The 18,522-nt window shown below is 48.1% G+C and overlaps 7 protein-coding genes across 7 annotated transcripts; 6 read left to right on the top strand and 1 right to left on the bottom strand.

The window, feature by feature from the left end:
- Positions 1–2,716: 2,716 nt before the first annotated feature.
- Positions 2,717–5,613, top strand: GGS22DRAFT_187995 (MFS general substrate transporter; the record flags this gene model as incomplete). The annotated part of the gene is made up of 2 exons (XM_047964668.1): positions 2,717–3,007; positions 3,064–5,613. 2 exons carry the CDS (start codon positions 2,717–2,719, stop codon positions 5,611–5,613), a joined length of 2,841 nt encoding a protein of 946 aa, XP_047819548.1.
- Positions 5,614–6,705: 1,092 nt separating this feature from the next.
- On the top strand, positions 6,706–9,244 carry GGS22DRAFT_161690 (MFS general substrate transporter). Its single transcript, XM_047961131.1, has 7 exons — positions 6,706–7,244; positions 7,315–7,660; positions 7,717–7,789; positions 7,846–8,001; positions 8,055–8,378; positions 8,467–9,093; positions 9,144–9,244. Exons 1-6 carry the CDS (start codon positions 6,956–6,958, stop codon positions 9,085–9,087), a joined length of 1,809 nt encoding a protein of 602 aa, XP_047819547.1. The 5' UTR covers positions 6,706–6,955; the 3' UTR covers positions 9,088–9,093; positions 9,144–9,244.
- A 32-nt stretch (positions 9,245–9,276) lies between these two features.
- Positions 9,277–11,861, bottom strand: GGS22DRAFT_199894 (uncharacterized protein). The gene has a single exon (XM_047966358.1). It carries the CDS (start codon positions 11,728–11,730, stop codon positions 9,589–9,591), a length of 2,142 nt encoding a protein of 713 aa, XP_047819546.1. The 5' UTR covers positions 11,731–11,861; the 3' UTR covers positions 9,277–9,588.
- Positions 11,862–13,129: 1,268 nt separating this feature from the next.
- Positions 13,130–13,628, top strand: GGS22DRAFT_161685 (uncharacterized protein). Its single transcript, XM_047961130.1, has 2 exons — positions 13,130–13,300; positions 13,372–13,628. The coding sequence occupies exons 1-2, from the start codon at positions 13,151–13,153 to the stop codon at positions 13,480–13,482; spliced, it is 261 nt and encodes an 86-aa protein (XP_047819545.1). The 5' UTR covers positions 13,130–13,150; the 3' UTR covers positions 13,483–13,628.
- A 342-nt stretch (positions 13,629–13,970) lies between these two features.
- GGS22DRAFT_161684 (putative acetyltransferase, GNAT family) lies at positions 13,971–15,135 on the top strand. Its single transcript, XM_047961129.1, has 2 exons — positions 13,971–14,654; positions 14,711–15,135. Exons 1-2 carry the CDS (start codon positions 14,241–14,243, stop codon positions 14,999–15,001), a joined length of 705 nt encoding a protein of 234 aa, XP_047819544.1. The 5' UTR covers positions 13,971–14,240; the 3' UTR covers positions 15,002–15,135.
- Positions 15,136–15,173: 38 nt separating this feature from the next.
- On the top strand, positions 15,174–16,701 carry GGS22DRAFT_132931 (uncharacterized protein). The gene is made up of 2 exons (XM_047958514.1): positions 15,174–16,159; positions 16,216–16,701. The coding sequence occupies exons 1-2, from the start codon at positions 15,406–15,408 to the stop codon at positions 16,488–16,490; spliced, it is 1,029 nt and encodes a 342-aa protein (XP_047819543.1). The 5' UTR covers positions 15,174–15,405; the 3' UTR covers positions 16,491–16,701.
- A 176-nt stretch (positions 16,702–16,877) lies between these two features.
- On the top strand, positions 16,878–18,522 carry GGS22DRAFT_161681 (mitochondrial NADH-ubiquinone oxidoreductase 20 kd subunit). The gene is made up of 3 exons (XM_047961128.1): positions 16,878–17,167; positions 17,296–17,473; positions 17,576–18,522. Exons 1-3 carry the CDS (start codon positions 17,125–17,127, stop codon positions 18,024–18,026), a joined length of 672 nt encoding a protein of 223 aa, XP_047819542.1. The 5' UTR covers positions 16,878–17,124; the 3' UTR covers positions 18,027–18,522.

The raw sequence follows: 18,522 nt of genomic DNA, 5'->3' as shown, positions 1-18,522 counted from the left end.
ATCACGTGCACCCATGACTTGGACAGTGTCCTGAGATGATCTCGCTAGTAAGCCCCTGGCGTTTAGGATGAGAATCTTGAATCAGCAACATCAAATGGTGTGGGACTCTGCTTATCGTCTGACGGGAAACCAGTCACTTGGGAAACAATCTGACTCGTTTGTTATATGATTATCCAGGGGTAATGACTTCCATTGGAGGAAACTATTCATGCGTTTGATCCTTTTAGGTACTAAAAACAATTTATTCCCCTCCCCCCTTTCGAATTAGAGCTGAAGCAAACAAGTCAAGGGGAAGAAAGTGACTAGAGTTGCGATGTAACATGACATGGAAGACGAATGACGGGCGACGATGATGGCGAGTCGCGGAATAATTAGGGAGTCAAGGCATGGCCATGTTGATTACCTACTAGGTAGACTTTCGCATAGGTAGGTACCTAGGTATTGATGAAATACAGTAGGCTTTTCTGTTTGCGCCGTTTCTTTTTCAAGTATGGACGTCATGATCTTCATTGGCCAATTGGGACTAATCCTGAACTAGTCTCTAGATGGATGCTGATAACCGGGAACCCGTTCTTGCATCCCAGCCAATCGGCATAAATGAAATTATAAGACGATACTAACGGGCGCTGGATACTTCACTATGAAGCAAATATGTCCTCTTAGCTGTGTAACGCAGTAAGCAGTAAGAACAACGAATATCGAATACCGTATTATTATTGCCTACTTAGGCAGGTATGTAGGATACATACGATACGGTACCGAGGGAGCGGTACGCCGACAATTGAATTCATCTTCCGGTGGTGTCAAGTTCGTTGCGAAGAAAGACTCAGCGAGAGGTTCGGTAATTGACCTATAATAAGCAGATAAAGTGAGACATAAATCGAGACACTTATCTGACTGTCGGGTTCAATTTCTTTGTATGCGCGACTTTTGGGATTTCGACTTCAATTTTCGGTAGCGGAAACAGATGAGATTGTCCAGGTTGCTAAGCTGCTAAGCTGTTAGCCTGAAAATGAACAAAGGAGGACCCTTCAAGCTTATCGAGATCGGAGGGGAAGGGAGGCAAGAAGTATGAAATACGTACGTGAAAAATACGCTAATCCGAACCCGACTCAGCCGAGCCGAGGCAACTGACTTTACCTAAGTGGTATGGTTAACCGTTCCAATCATGGAAACAACCTTGGCGATAATAGCGACTTTGAAAGCTTGAAAGCGTTGGAATGTAACGCGAATCCGGGGAGCCAATCTGGGGTAAAATACTAGGGAGCCGTAGTGAAATATGGTCAAATGTGGAGAAGGACCCTAACCCCCTGTCCTATCCCAAGCGAAACAACGTCATTCAGCGGAAGCCCTGGAGCTAAGAAAGTCTCTTCAGGTATCCATAGTACCCATAGTACCCATTGTACCCCGAGGTTAATCGAGGTTAATAGCTATGGGGAGGATGAATAGCGTTTAATAGCCAAGCTAGCGAGGTGGTTAGCGAGGTAATTGCACCATAGTATTGACTTAGCGAGGGACAACTGGTTGTGCAGGAAGTCGCAGGTTGTCTCCAGCTTAACGAGATTTTTCAATTTCTAATTAGTTGCTAGTAAGATAGACCTAATAGCGGCAAATGAGAAGAATTGTCTGCTGCTAGGTAGAGGTAGCTATACTTTCCAAGCTTTTTAGTCTTTTAGTCTACCGTTTCCTGCCTGCCATCAATTTCCAAGTTCCATTCGCATTCGTTCGCATCCGAATCCGCATCCATTCGTCCTCCTCAATCTCTAACCACTAATAAGCACCACCTAAACTCGCACAACCTAATAATACTATTACTACTACCAAAAATAATAAAAATAATCCATTACCGAGAAACAATAGCGACCATTTTGCAGCAATCAACGACAATGTACCAGCCGAGAAGGGCCAAAGTTGCGGCTTTTCTGGTCTGTTAGCTGTTAGCTGTTAGCTGATTCCTCGTTAGCTGGTTCCTTTCACACTCCTCTCCCGATCGCACATACACGTATACATCTACGCGCATCTTACGCATCTACGGCACCCAAGCACTTGGCACACAAACAGCCTTTGTGCACCGGTTTTCCATTTTCATCTCTCCAGTCGCCTCTCTTTCTCCCACTCGTTTCTCTCGTCCCTCTCGTCCTTCTCGGTTTCGGCCCTAATAAATTCACATTACCTATGGCGGTCGCGGGGTAGGCGGTCTTGTCTGCCTCGTTATTCAGTACATGTACAATAGCTCAGCTCTCTCCTCACTCTCACCGCTCCAACCGAATTTCACTTTTGCCTTTTGCCTCCTCATCGTTATCCTATCTCGTCGATCATTTTCTCCATTCTTCTATGTATTTGACCGACCTCCTATTCGGGCTTGGCTGAAATCCTCACAACTAAAGAGCTGAAACTGAAAACTGAAATTAACATCTTACCTACTCCTATACCGTCGCCGTTTCGACCTCGAGTTAGCTTACGGCCAGCCTCGCCTGCCGTGCTTCTTATATACGCTGCACATCGGTTTACGAGCTAGCGCAGTATAATTTAAGTTCATATTATATCACCTCCGTATAGAATGATAACTTAGGAAGAACCATCGCCGCTTCGTTCGGATATACTAAACGGTTCACCTATACTCAAAACCCGTCTTCTCGTCTCCTCTTAGGAGTCGATACGTACTAATGGCCTTGCATAAGGTCTCTAGTCGTATCGCGACATCACTATATCGAAGATGTCAGCAAGCAGTTCCCCCAACCGCGGTCCTACGATCATTGCTGTAACCTCCTGGACCCTCGCCTTAACCAGCGTCATTGTTGCTGCTAGGTTATTCTGCCGGACTCGTATCGTGCGAAGGGTGACATGGGACGACTACTTCATTATAGTTGCTTGGTGCATCGCTTTTGCTCTTACCTTCTCTATTGGTATGGCTGCTGGTAGGGGACTTGGCCGTCATGATAAAGATATACCTAGCCAGGATTGGGTTACTCTGCGTAACTGCGAATATGCCTTCTCGATTTTATATGTAAGTTGAATTAACTTGATAAATCAGATCCTACGTTAAATCTAACTACCCGGCAGAACCCTGCCTTGATGGCCACCAAGACATCCGTTCTAATCTTCTACCTTCGCCTGTCCAAAAATACACAAAGAGTGATGCGGATAGCTTCATGGGCTGTCCTAACTATTGTTAACCTAGCGGGAGTGGTCCTAACCTTTATAAACCTCTTTCAGTGCCGTCCAGTCGCCGCGGCATATGATACGGTTACGGAGCCGGCGTATTGCATTCCGTTGCTAACCCAATTCCTATGCTCGGCGCCCGTCAATGTTTTGACAGACCTCGCGATATTGGCTTTACCATTACCCGTCCTTACTAGTATGAGGTTACCGCGACGACAGAAAATCATCTTGATCTTTACGTTTGCTTTGGGAATATTCGTCACTGTCGTCGATGTCGTTCGGATCTACTATCTAGAGCAGGCTATTACTATGACCTCTACAGAAATCGAGAGCGAGAAGGGGCCGATCATCGGACATTCACCTGAGTTTGCCTGGAACGCATCACTCTCATTCATGTGGTCGTCTCTCGAAGTTAATGTGGGCATAGTTTGTGCGTGCATTCCGACACTAAAGCCACTCATTCGCCGCATCTTACCCGCCATGCTGGTCGACCCTAATGGAACCCGAGCGTATGAGAAAGGCTCCTCGACGGATGGGAATGTAAGCTCAAATAATGCCCGACCACCCACTGCAGGTATCTTCGCCGATGGCAATATTACACCACCAGCCCCGACGCATTTCGGAGGTAGACAGGAGAGTCAGGTCTCCTCGATCGATTTCATGACTACACCGGACATAGGCTTCAATACTCATTCCCCCGACCCACTTAATAGATCGCCCACTATTTTGACGAGCGCCACTGGAACCTTCTCGATGACGGAGAACTCGGTCTATTTCGGATTCGTAAACATGCGTCGACCCAAGAGCATGATCAGAACCTCAGTTCGCGACTCATTCAAATATTGTACCATAGTCATTATCCTATTTTTGCTATGGGGGTTTTCCTATGGCCTGTTAAATCAGCTCAATAACGCCGTCTCTACCGTTTCGGGCATGTCGACCGCCGAAACTATAGGGCTTTCGTCGATGTACTTCGGAGGAGGATATCTACTCGGCCCGTTGCTCGTTGGAGAATGGATTCTACGACATGACGAACACACTAGGTCTGGAAAGAAAACCAACGGTCCAGATCATATTGGTGGCTATAGGGCAACATTCATAGTGGGACTCTGCTTCTACGGTGTGGGGACGATTATGTTCTGGCCTAGTGCTGTCCTCGCTTCGTTCGCCGGCTTCATGGTCTGCAACTTCGTCGTCGGATTTGGCCTTTCAATTATAGAGACTGGGGCCAATCCGTTTATCGTCTTCTGCGGTCCAATGGATTATGCCGAGATGAGACTCTGTCTAGCCCAGGGAATCCAGGCCGTTGCAACTGTTTTAAGCGGACTTCTAGCTGAGAGAGTCTTCTTTACTAAGCTTGAAACGAATACTTCTACCATTACAAACCCAGGGTCGCTACTGGACGTCCAGTGGACATATTTAGCTATTACACTCCTGTGTGCGGCACTGGCACTTTTCTTCTATTACATGCCATTACCAGAGGTCACCGACACCGAGATGGAGACCTCCACGCGATACCTTCCGGTTGACCCTAAAAAGCGAAGTTTTGGCGGGTTACAACTTCGAACATGGACTCTAGCATTGGCCGTTTTAGCCCAATGGGCCACGGTTGCCGGCCAGGAAAGCATGAGCATCTTTTTTCAGAAAATCATTACGCCGAAACTCGTTGTGCATACAGCCAACGGCCAGTCGATAGAATCGCTACTCTCTCCGATAGGGCTTACTCTTTCCATTCCGGATTACCTTTTAATCTCCCATACTTCTTTTGCTCTCTCGCGTTTTCTGGCGGCATACCTCGCCTTTTTATCTCCAACGCACCCAAAAGTCCCACAACCACGTACCATATTAGGCATTACCACCGGACTTAGTATTCTCTCTGGTATCGCTGTGGTTACCCTCCGTCCAGAGAACCCAAACTTGGTTGTCATTCCGGTAGTCCTTTTTTATTTCTTTGAAGGTCCCTTGTGGCCTCTTATATTTGCCCTCGGACTTCGCGGTCAAGGCCAACGCACCAAACGGGCGGCGGCATATATCACCATGGGTGCTTCTGGGCCGGCGTTCTGGCCATTCGTGATATATGCGGCGATTCAACAAGGCGGTAGTGTTCAAACAGCCTTTGCCGTGGTTCCTGCGCTTTTTGTTCTATCAGGATTCTTTCCCTTCTTCTTGGACATGAAGAAAGATGCCCGAGCCTTAGTTGACACTCGTTTTGGTGCCGAGAACCAATCAAGAATACAAGATCGTGCAAACCGGGACATGGATCTTGACACCATACTTGAAGCGCGGCGTCGAGCATCGATAGCTGGCCTGGCAGCCGATGACGAGAAGGCCGGGTTTTTCAAGAGGCTCTCAATTGCATTGAGCAAAGGTAGCAGCGCACTCCCCGGTCGAAAAGAATCGGACCCGCCTACTTCAGAGCACCGCGAAGCAAGTAGTGGAAGCCCTGGTTGAGACAAAGAAAGCTGTCAATATCCACCTCTTGAATAAAACCCAACCATGCGATCACCAGCTTAGGTTGATACGCTTTCCTCGGAATCGTCGTCGTCAGCGAAGACACGGAGTGAGATGCACCATTAAGAAAATACTTCAGTCTCTCAGGTCCTACAATGATGATATTATCCCTCGCATCCCGGCTTCGATTACCAAAACCTTCAATTCCAATGGGTCACAGATGATTACATAAAGCTCTTGGTTTTTAAATCACTTGAAACCCAGGAATTTCCTTGGAATCAACATGCAAGATAAGCATAACTCGAAGGCTCTGTTATTGAAACGGTAAGAGCGGTCATCGTGAAATCATTCAACTTGATATTGATACTAACGTGATGTTAGCAGACTGCTTTGAAAGTGGGATTGAAATCCGGTTTGATACCCACATATTCTAGCGATTAATTAGATACCCAGGAGGTACGTTTGCAAAACTAGGGGCACTTGGTACCCTAGGTACAATACAACTTGGCCAAACCGCTCAAGTTTAAATTATGGTGGTCGGGCCAGGAGTCGAGTCACTGTTAATGGGGATCTTCGTGTTCTGTTCATAATGAAAATACACGGAATAAACCCTAATTACTGATGTCAGGTCATCGCAGTACGATGGTCGCAATTATTAACCTAACATATAACTTGTTATTTATATATATGGTGTTGAGAATCTGATTCAAAGGTCGTTTCCATATGATACCCATATATAGTTAAATTAATATAAATTTACAACATCAATCTTTGAGTATTTATGACATTCAGTGAATGTGAATGAAAATATAAATCCAAAGTGAAAACCGGAATTCTCGGTGTATTGTTGTACAGTAAACCCCATTAAAAATTACGGGGATCGTGGAACATGGAACATCCTCTTAATCGGATTTCTAATTATCTATGCATGTAACAGTAAGAATCCCATAAAAGGGGCGAACGATCTTGATGGTTAAATTTTCGGAAGGCGAGGAATTTGTATTTAAAAAGAGCTATGCATAAAAGAGATCGGGATTGTACTATTCTAGGTTATTATTGCGAGCTTACCAATCCAATCCAGGTCGATGATGTCTCCTTCCATTTCATCCCGATTCGTATCGTTTGAATCTTTCTTTTTAATCAAGTTATCAATTCTATCTTAGTTCTAGTTCCTTGCAACTTTTTTTATGTTATTAGACTATAGAGGAGGGTAGAAAAGCAACAAGTCCTCATATCTACCCAAGTACCGAGGTATACACCAATAGTCGAATCCGTATTCAGAGACATTATTTGTGTAACGTGAATACCGCGGAACCGGGGGACCGGTATCGCTGAAGTCACGATGACATCCGCTCGAGTCGAATCGTCTGGAGGATCCCCTTTTAAAAATGGTTCGAGAGAGGAGTCCGGCGATTCGAAAGATGCCCCGTCGATAAACGACTCCACCACGGAGGAGACGCCGCTGCTGCGGTCTGGGTCCGGTTCGGACGTCGTGGGGAGCGTCTCGTCTGTCTCGTCTGATCCGTCTGAGGATGGCGATTCTCCGGATTTGGATACCCCGAATCAGAGGGTCAGTCGCGGTCGCGCTGTGGCTATTATCTTGAGTGTTTACCTCTTGATATTTCTGCAAGGTAGGTGCCTGCTACCCGCTGTCTAGCTGGCTGTAGATAGGTGGATATATGTGCTAATGCATCTGCGCAGCAACCAATATGTCGGGCATCACGATGGCGCAGTCGACGATTGCCGCGGACTTGGACTCGTACGAGAACGCGATGTGGTTCACGACGGCGTTCCTCGTGGCCATGTCCTCGTCAACGCCGCTCGTCGGCAAGCTGGCGTCTATCTTCTCGCCCCGAAGCATGGTGCTAGTCGCGTCCTCCTTGTTCGCCGTCGGTTGCTTTGTCACCTCGCAGGCTCGCTCTTTCTCAGTCTTCATCCTCGGTAGGGTGTTGACGGGAATGGGTGGTGGTGCGGCGATGGCCTTGGCTATTGTGCTTATTCTTGAGCTCACGACTAAGAGGGACAGGGGGCTTTATGTTGGGTTGATGTGAGTGGAGACTTCATCGATGGGGAGTTATGTGTAGTGCTGATGCCCTTGTCTAGGAATGCCGGGTTCACCACTGGTGTCTCGTTAGGCGCTGTCGTCTTTGGTGGGCTCATTTCTGTCACTGGCTGGGTATGAATACCTGTTGTCCCCTTATAGCCCTAGAGTATCAACTTATAGTATCATAGAGAGCTCTCTTTTGGGCACAAGTCCCGCTAAGCTTGATCGCCGGGCTCGCGATCTACTTCAGTATCCCGGCTTCTTTCTCCTCGGGCCATCACTCCAAAGAGGGCTCATTGGCCTCGAAATTGAAGCGGATTGATTACCCCGGCGCCTTATTCTTGGTAAGTCAATAGTCCAAAAAGGGAGTCTTCCCCATCTTACTAACAATCGATAGACCAGCACCGTTGTTCTTTTCCTGTTCGGACTATCTAACAACATTCAACCCATTCCACTGTTCATCTCGTTGGTAACGCTCGTCATATTCGTCCTGATCGAGTGCTACGTCGCCGCCGATCCTATCGTTCCCATTTCCGTCATTAAGAACCGCGGCGCCTTACTAATATGCCTTTCGCAACTCGGCTTTATGGCTGCGCGGTGGGCGGTGCTGTTTTATGCCCCTATCGCGGCCCTTGCAGTGCGTGGTTTCGCACCGGCTACGAGCGGTAGTATTCTTATCCCGACGAATCTCGGTTTCGGCTCTGGTGGACTGCTTGTCGGTGTAAGTCATTCCATATCTTCTAATATTGCGCATGTATCGAGTAAGGGGAGCGTGGTTATCTCTAGCAGACTACTAATATCTATCTTAGTGGCTACACATTCGCCGTGCTGGGAGTTTCTGGCTATCTTGCGTTGTATCTTTCACCCTTTTCGCCGCGAGTTTGTTCATGCTGTCTTTAGCATCAACACCTGACGTCCCGATCGCCGTATATATCGTCATAGTGTTCTTCAACGGCCTCTTCACCGGAGCCGCGCTGAACTACACACTAGCCCATCTTCTGCACCTGACCGCGCCTGAGACACACTACATAGCTACCAGCTTGCTGGGCACATTTAGAGGATTTGCCGGCAGCTTCGGTAGTGCTATTGGTGGAGGCATTTTCGCTCGGACTCTGCGCGAGTCGCTAGAAAAAGGGTTCGACGGCATCGATGGCTCGGACCGGGACCATAGCGAGCTTGTCCGGAAGCTAATCGGAAGTCCGGCACTCGTGTTCAATGGTGGACTTGGACCCCGAGAACATGAGGTCGCGGTGCAAGGATATGTCGACGCGATAAGGGTTCTTTTCCAGGCTGCTGTGGTTCTGTCCGTGATTGTCTTGGTTATCCAAGCAGGTACTGGATGGAAGGGACCTGCGGACAAGGTGAAGGATTCGGAGGAGGTTGGGGATGGTGGCGTCCAGAGTGATGGGGCTAGTGGAGACCGGCGGTAATTGGATGTAAGCCTCTTCGCGTATTCAAAATTTGGTGGTGTACTAAAATGTATAAGGCGGTTATAATTATAGAAATTTAGTTCACATAGACTTATTTTAGAAATGGCTGAATAGGTAGTTTGGTGAATTGAAGCTGACGGCTTCAGAGTTTATTTGTAAGGGAAACCCCCTATTCCTGCGTCTTAGATCTATGACGTTCATATGCACCACATACGTAAGAGGCTGATCATGAGAGCATAGGGCACAGGGCACAGTCACGAATACCGGGAGAAAATAAATGGATTCAGATATATATTTGAATATTCTATGTGCATCTAACTTTTAAAACAGATGTTTTTCGGTAGAAACAGTAAACATAGGTAAACAAGTTTTTAAACAATGCGACAAAGGTTTATGGCAACTCAGACAGACATAAAGGGGAAAACTCATCCGGATGTATCATCAACTTTACCGATGCATTCTCTTCGCAATCTCATTATCTCCTTGGGAGCCTCATTGCAATTATTCCTCATCCTCCTCCTCATCATTCACCGGGTGGTCAACGAGCCATTGCACATGCTGAGCGAATCGGTCGTCGCCGATTCTAGCTGCGGCCTCTGGAAGAGGAATATTTTCGTACGCCCACAGGTCCAACAAGTTTTGAGCTTGAAGTCGAGTCACCGGGTACTGGTCTGGTGCACCATCTGGCCCTCCATCTTGTCCAACGGCTCGGAATCCGAACGGTAAGGCTGGCCGGATGTTTTCTATGATCGGTGGAGGGTTGCCGAGTTCGAGAAGTAATCGGAGGAGCACCCCGTCTCTGTCTATAATGGCCGCGTACAATGCCTGAAGAGAGCGTCGGCAGTTGTAGTGGAGCAGCCATCGGATAGTTCGGCCTTGTCTGTCGCGGACGGCGGCGTACAAAAGACGACCAGGGACGTTTCGGAAGCGGCTCCTTCGCGACACGGTGAACAGGACTTGCGTCCATTCCGCGTTTGGCTGCTGGAGATCCGCGAGTTGCAAGAGCAGATCCTCGCCATGCACATTCTGCGGCTCATCGGGTTGAGGCGTAATTAGACCATCGTTTGGATTGTATGCTGTGCGGTAGCCCAACATTTCGAGGGCTGCTCCGAGCACAATTGTTCCGCCCATGATGGACTGCCCAGCGATTCTGGTGATCCGTTCGGCGCAAATAGGCTCGCTCAGTAACGCAAGGTGGCGGATCAAATCAACGTCTTCGGGACCTAGATTATCGCGGGTAGCCACACTCTCCACAACGATCGGAAGCGAGGCTCGTAGGCCCTCTGTATAAATCTCGGTGTCAAACGCGACGATATCATCCACGATTCTTCGGAGGGAGGCATTGACATGCTGGCGGGGAACATCTCGCGCTGTCTCGCCTGGGTTGCCGTATCGTTGTAGAAAGACTGGGTCGAGGTTCATCAAGTTGACCCTGTTGTTGTTCAGGAAGAGGTGTGGCATCATCAGCGCTAGCTGGATACGGTCCCCCCCTGAGAGACGCCCGACTAGTTCGATAAGGTCGTCATTAGATAGGAACGGGATCCGATGGAGACATATTGGAATACGGCGCTGAAAGTCCGAGAGGGCTGCGGATGGCGCCTTGCATGCCTTGCCCACCTCACACGCCTTACCCACCTCACACTCCTTGCCCTGCTGGCATGCCATGCCCTGCTGGCACGCCATACCCTGCTGGCACGGGCACGCCATAACCTGCTGGCACGGGCACGCCATGCCCTGCTGGCACACCATACCCTGCTGGCACGGGCACGCTATACTTTGCTGGCACGGGCACGCCATGCCCTGTTGGCACGCCTTGCCCTGCTGGCACGCCTTGCCCTGCTGGCACGTCATGTCCTGTTGGCACGTCATGACCTGTTGGCACGCGTTACCCTGCTGGCACACCTCAGCCTCCTGCTTACTCGCCTTGCAATCTTGAATCACTTCGACCGCCTTGCACATGGGTCGCGTTATAGTCTTCTTCGACCTCGATTTAATTTCCGGCATCCGTTCTCTCTGCCGACGACGAGCCCGTCGCTTACGGTCCCTAGACTCCGAACTTGCCTCCGAAGGCAAAGGCGGCAGCACGCGACTTGGAGTGCGGGTTCTCTTCCAACGGGTCGTCTCTGATAAAGGCGACGACTTGAAAGCAAAAGTGGAAGTTCTATTCCCGTCGTCCATGACTGTACTGACTGCACTTGGTGAGAACGGCGGCGTTGGTTCGAAAATATAACTCTCCTCGCTGTCCGTAATTGACGAAGGCGGAGCAACTCTAGATCGCCCTTGCTGCCTGGATTCGCGTTGAAGTTGTCGCAGCGTTTCCCACTGCTTGCGGATATTCTCCCGTCGTCGTCTCATCCGAGCTTCTTGTTGACCATACAGCCTGGTCTCCTTCTCGATCTCCTGTGTCAACTGACATACCTCATCTGCCTGATCATCTGCCTGGTCATCTGCCCCATCATCGTCCGGTCCCTCCGGCTCTTCATCGATGGGAGGTAGGCCCACCTTTGAACGTAAGTATCGTGATCTTTCTCGTCTCTCCAATCGCCGCATTATCTTCTGCCGTCTTCTTAGCCCCTCGATATCTTCCTTGGCATTCTTCCCACCGTCACGCTTCCCAGCTCGAGCCCTAGTCGGAGGCGCCATGTTGTCGAGTGGGTTGTCTTGAATATTGAAGATAAGTCGAGAATATGTAGAGTGAAGATAAATCTAACCAATTGCTAAACTAGCAGTTATCCAGCGATTTGCTTCTTGAGAAATGACAGAGGCGATGGTGCATAGGTATTTATATTACTAGCTCTCCCAAGGGTGCTTTTGATTGTTCCTTAATAATAACAGAACATTGTCATGAAGTCTCATACAATTCCATTGTTCTCAAACCCATCTCCCCGTGGCTTTGTATCTGTCCACCATTGATAGGTACCTCCCCATGTCTTCAAAATTCGATGTGCATTGCTTTGTCAGATTATCAAAGGGACCAAAGACCTAGACTCTTTTTCACATTATCGTGACAGTACACTAACCGAGCCTGAATGACAAGTTGGCTACGGTGACTCTATGGGTTTAACCTCAACTCACTAGATTATAAGTTCCTTGATATTTGGATATATGCCACGGAAACTTTTGGAATCGAGCCAATTATCAATTGGACTCGTGTTAACGCCCGACTTTCGTGTTATCTTCCTACGAGGGCGGGCTATAGCTGAATAAACCGAATGTAAGGAGATTTTCACGCGACACGTGCTACTTTATATCTGTGTTTCAACAGGCACCCCTGAAGACCAGCTTGTGTAGGACTAAACGAGAGCTCCTTCTTAGTAGAACTTCTTAGCTATATCTACGTTCTGTAAAAGACCCATCGGCAATTGTAACCTGATATAGCCTTAAAGGAATCGTAGAAGGATTCGTTTATTCTCTTCGGGAATTTTAAGATTGATCCCAACGACATGGCTTCGAAAGCTCACGCCTGCAAGGAATCTGAGCTAATAGTTGGCTGATGTCACGTTGTAGATCGGATGAGTTGAGAGTAAAGTGTCAAAGTGTACACTGTGTCTATTCTAAACGTCTTGAACAGAGTGAGATAATCATCGCGTATCCCTCCCATGTAACACATAAATGCCATTAGTTCTAGAAGGCCATAAGCTATGCGGCGATGCAGCTGAGGGTACCTTACAGAACAGCCCTGTAACAACAGCTGATCTTACCCTTGAACGGGCACCGGGGGGCTAGACCACTAATACGACCAGCCATTTTGGGTAGCTGTCATCCATCTCACAGGCTGAATTATAACGGTTCGTGTCACTATGAGGAAACCTCTTGCGACGGGTAAATTAAATGATCGTCAGTCCGAATGCTTACCTAGGTATGCGGTATGTGGTGCGGCAACATCCATATCCTATCCATGAAACTATCACGTTGCGCACAGGAGAGAAGGGATGATATTTATATAAGCTGGCTTGGCTTCGAATCCTGATATTTCAAGTTCGAGGCAGCTTAAAAACACCATCATCCCAATTTGTCATTACCTACCTAGAACAAACAGAAAGGAACTCTCAAATCTATCAAGATGATGTTCAAGAATTACACTCTCGTCCTCGTTTCAGCCGCTCTCTCTTTCGCGTCAGCTTCAGTCCTACCTAGGGCGGCATGCTGGACTGGCGAGATTCACTACCCATGCAACAACGCCACTACGGGTTGCACTCCGGATGGAATCATGGTACGTTCGATAATAGTCTTCGCTTCTCAACATTAAGACATGACTTACTCATTAACTGGTATCTGGTATAGGTTAAATGCCAAGCTGACAGTGGCGCGATGATCTTCGACTCTATGTGCGGAGGACCGACCGGACAGGGCTCATGTACCTATGACGCAGCATGCAACGCATACTGCGCTTAGAGCAAGAGAGCACTTTATAGAGTGACGTTTTGGGCATCTAAGTGCGCTTTGTGATGCTATACTGATGGCATCTTGGTCGGATTCGGGTTTTAATTCATGTAACTTCTTCATCTTTACTTCTCAGTAATATGGATATAACGATGCCCCTATTTATATCTCGAAAGCCGTAGGTGAATGGGTTAGTGCGATGAAAACGGGATTGTAAATTGATATCAAAGAGATCTATGTAGACCTCAATCACCTACCTAATTATAGATCTCCGGTCATCGTGGGGCTCCTTTAAATCCGGGGTAAATGATTAGCGAGTTGACGTGCTCGCCGTAGTGAAAGACGATTGCTTCTTAAAGGTTCAGAAGGAAAATAAAAGCTTCATTCCCCCACGGATTGCCTAGACCAGATTTTAAATACCCCACACGGTGCGAATCAAGCTGATTACGGAGTTATACCACTACCTGATGTCATTTCGAGACTTCATAATATAGAATATAACCTAACATTATATAGTGGTATTGAAGGTGTCCAACAAATTCACGGCTTCGATGCTAACCCCAATGCTTAATCGGATAAGGGGGTAGGTACAGTATGACGACGAAGAAATATGCAGGCTACAGCGAGTTCGGCGACGTTGGTTCATATGTCGCATATCCCCTACGCCCTCCAACAACATTTTGGAATTCTACAAACTTAAGTCTCGAGAAGTCATGCCGACAACTTGATATCTCGTTCCATATCTACCTACCCAGTACGCAATAGAAATAATGACAAGCCGTACCCCTAACCCCCTTGGCCCACCCGTTGGTGGTAACACGGCTCAACGTCCGTCCCGGGAGACGAGATTAGTTGGTCGACACGTTACACTGGTCGGCGTGTCAAGTGCGCAACATGCAGATCAGCTCTATCCGCATATCTCAGGGCCGGAGAATGCGTATCTCTGGGATTACCTGTTTGACGGACCGTTCGATGACATTGCTGTATTCCGAGCTAATCTCAAAGCTAAGGAGACTAGTCAAGATCCCGTCTTTTACTCGATCCTATTGAATGATCAGGGGAACAACGAGGTCGTCGGTATGACTAGCTACCTGCGAATTGAGCCCGGCCATCGCTGTATCGAAGTTGGCAGCTTATTATTCTTGCCGAAATTACAGCGCACGCCAGCTGCCACCGAAGCCATGGTACAGATTTATGTAACATTAACTCGAGTTCAAGTCGTTACTGATCTATAGTGTAGTATCTGATGGCGAGACACGTGTTTGAGGACTTGGGATATCGGAGATACGAATGGAAGTGCAATGAACTCAATGCCCCAAGTCGGAGAGCGGCTTTGCGTCTTGGGTTTACGTATGATGGTCTCTTCAGAAAACACATGATCGTTAGGGGTCTCAATAGAGATACTACTTGGTTTTCGATGATTGATGACGATTGGCCCGGTATTAAACAAGCTCTGGAAGCTTGGTTAGACCCTTCAAATTTCGATGGTGAGGGCAAGCAGAAGAAAAGGTTAGAAGAGTTCCGGCAATGATAAATAGGAAGAAAGGTATTTTATGTACTAGGTAGATTATTTTTACTTTTTCTTTTTGGTGAGAGGGAAAAGTACCTACCTACATTGTAATTTGTGGCAGATCATTAATGTGGCGCAAACGCAATTAATCAGCTGATCGCAGCTGGCATATAATCATCTACAAACATCAACTTCCTTTTTGAAGTTTTTTTCCTTCCTTCCTTCCTGCCTTGCTTGCTTAACACTCACGAGGAAAAAAAGAAAGGGAAAACAACAAACTTCACCACAAATCTCGTGGTCCCCTCCACTTCCCAAATGTGCATCACCTAGATAACTACAAAAGCCCAAAGCCGGACTTGTTCTTTGATGGCGACTATATAATAGCTATCTGATCGGCAGCGCAACGATAAGGGCCTCGGAAGAAAATGTTGCGCTTCTCGCTTAGAAGGGTCTCGCTGTCAGCAAGTCGCAGTTCGATCAGTTCGATTCGGACCGGCCCGCTTAGGCGCACATTCGGGTCTTACTCTCCGGAGCTGCCTAAGGTTCCGATCCTTAGACCAACGATATGGGCTCTTGCCGCTACGGCTACCATCTATATTGGTTGCGCCACACACAACGTCTATCGAGAGGCCCGGATTGTCAAGCGAAGGGGGGATTACAAGGAAGATGTCATTAAGTCGTACGATGATTTGGAATACGTCAAGAAGCGTGGAGATGGCTTCCGTCGCAATCTGCCCCTTCCGCGGAAGGAGAGGTGGTTTCCGACTGGGCATCTCTCTGCTATACAGAGTGGATACACGGGCGCGGAGATAATGACTATTTACTTCTCAGCCCTCAACGTCAGCCTTTTCGGGGCCAAATTTCTTGCCCCCAGCTCCGTGATGCCGTACCTCTCCCACGTACCAGCGTTCAGCCCTAATTATACGCTCCTAACCTCTATATTTGGCCACAGCGGCCTCTTACACGTTTCGCTTAACACGTTCGTGCTTCTACAGTTCGCTCCTAGAGTCACGAAATCCCATCTATTCCAAGGAAATGGCAACCACTTCACGGCGTTTTACCTTTCGGCCGGTATCCTCTCGTCGCTGGGACACCAGGTCGGGACTATACTACCGACGCGGACGTATCGATTCAACCGTTTCGCGCCGGCGGCGGAATCTAGCGGCGTGATCATGGCTGGTAAGTTACATTTGCAGTAGTCGTCTGTTTACAATCCTCACTAACTTTATACATAGTGATAGGAGCTTGGGCTACGATGAACCTCAATGAGAAGGTGGGCATCATGTTTCTACCGGGATCCTATGCTGTCCAGGATTTGGTGACTTTTATGGTCGCACTTGATACGTTCGGGCTCTTTTTCGGATTGCCGTTTTTGTCCACCGCACATGCTGCGCATCTGAGCGGGTTGGCTTTTGGTTGGGCATACGCGCATTTCGACGGGGAAAAGAAGCTGTGGCGTCCTACCTGCCGGTCCGCCTTTTTATTGATGAAGCAATTAAAAATGATATGACCGTCTAGTCACATAACGAGAAGCTTCGACGAGGTTGACATATTTACTCCTTACAAGGGTACTAGGTAGGTAAAATAACAAATGATGCATAGGAATGGTTTAAGAGGTAAATAGCAAGCGAGCTATGTATATCCATGAGACAATGAACATCTTTAGATACCCTCTTTAGAATTGTAATTTTAGCATTATATTCCGTTGTATTGAAGTGAAAGAGGTAATTCTTTAATGCTGTATTTTGTATAATGGATATCGAATTGTAAGATGAAGATTACTAAAGTGAATATTTGATAAAGCAATCGTTCAATTGGCGGCAGCTGCCCGCACTGAGGTCATTATTTCGTAGTGGGGCATCCCCGGAACGGATAATCCACCTACCGCACAGGCTTGACCAGTCGGGTAGAGGCATTTCTTGATTAGCGAAGCGGCAAAAAAAGTAGGTCGAGGTTTAACGAGAATCCGCCCTCCGCCCTCAATCCCGTCAGTCCGTCCGCGTAGATGCACCCGATCGATTGATATCATCGACCTTCGACGAACCTAGATCGCATCTTCCGAATCCAAAGAACCTCTCCACTCAACCTACAAATTCCTCAACATATCAAACGATCGCGGATATCATCAATTGACCCTCGAAACGATGCTGTCTTCCTCGAGAAGAGCAGCCACCTTGGCTTTGAGAGGTTTGTTCTCCTCTTCCCCGATAGCTTCACCCCTGTATAGATATCTACATATTTACCTACCTGGATGGATATATATATATAGAAATATATGTAAATATGTAAATAATCATGCTAACTCTCATCTCCAGTCAAGCCGACAACCCGTACCCTCGTCCCTTTCCAATCCGTCGCCGCCATCTCGACCACCCCTAAGAAGGATGCCACGTCGGTGACGCCTCACACCTCCACCGGTCTCGCGCACCGCGAGCGCAAAGAAGTACCGCTCCTCAGCGAAGTACCCAAGAAGGGCGTCATGCAATATGCCTTGTACGTCATACTCGCCCCTAGTACCTATCTACACATATAAATATTCATGAATATATATGTATACAAATATTCAACACGCATAATCTAACATACCATCCCCAGGACAACCCTCGACCAAATGGCCAACTGGGCGCGGCAGTCGTCGCTATGGCCAATGACATTCGGGCTCGCCTGCTGCGCCGTCGAGATGATGCACCTATCGACACCACGCTACGACCAAGACAGACTCGGGATCATCTTCCGCGCGTCGCCGCGGCAGTCGGACGTGATGATCGTAGCGGGCACGCTGACGAACAAGATGGCGCCGGCGCTGCGGCAGGTGTACGACCAGATGCCGGAGCCGCGGTGGGTGATCAGCATGGGCAGCTGCGCCAACGGCGGCGGCTACTACCACTACAGCTACAGCGTCGTCCGCGGCTGCGACCGCATCGTCCCCGTCGACGTCTACGTCCCCGGATGCCCGCCTACCAGTGAGGCTCTTATGTACGGTATCTTCCAGCTCCAGCGCAAGATGAGGAACACGAGGATCACGCGGATGTGGTATAGGAGGTAAGACGATGGGGGTGGTGAGGAAAAATGGTAAAGGGAAGGGGAAGGGGTCCGGGGATAGAGAGGGACCGATGTCCCCGGGCGACTCGGCGGTAGATTACGCTTTCTCTCTTTTGTCGGGCATAATGATGTACATAAGATACCGGGGTGCATTTAAACATACGATTCACACAACGCGAGTCTTTGCTGCTTCGTATATCTTGCGAGTAACCGGGATTTGTCCGGCTTGGTTTTGGTGAGGAAGCCATCGGGCACTATTATGGGCCTTGATGAGGCTGATATCTCGATTGTTACTACAGGTGTAACAACTACCTAGCCAAACAACAGATTATTGTCTGTAATTCGTTGATATTGTTCGTCGTACTCAATAATATTATATAGCGGGATATTCATCGTAGGGGCTGTCGGAATATAATTGCCGGGGTATACCCGGTCGATGATATTGCTCAGCCAGCTAGACCTGCGATCTACAACTTGATTTCTGAATTTCTGGATTACAC

This window comes from Annulohypoxylon maeteangense (assembly GCF_022496945.1).
Source record: "Annulohypoxylon maeteangense strain CBS 123835 unplaced genomic scaffold GGS22scaffold_7, whole genome shotgun sequence".
In the NCBI taxonomy this organism is placed as follows: Eukaryota; Fungi; Ascomycota; class Sordariomycetes; order Xylariales; family Hypoxylaceae; genus Annulohypoxylon; species Annulohypoxylon maeteangense.
Note: the sequence above shows the minus strand (reverse complement) of the source record. Positions and strands in the feature narration are given on the sequence as shown.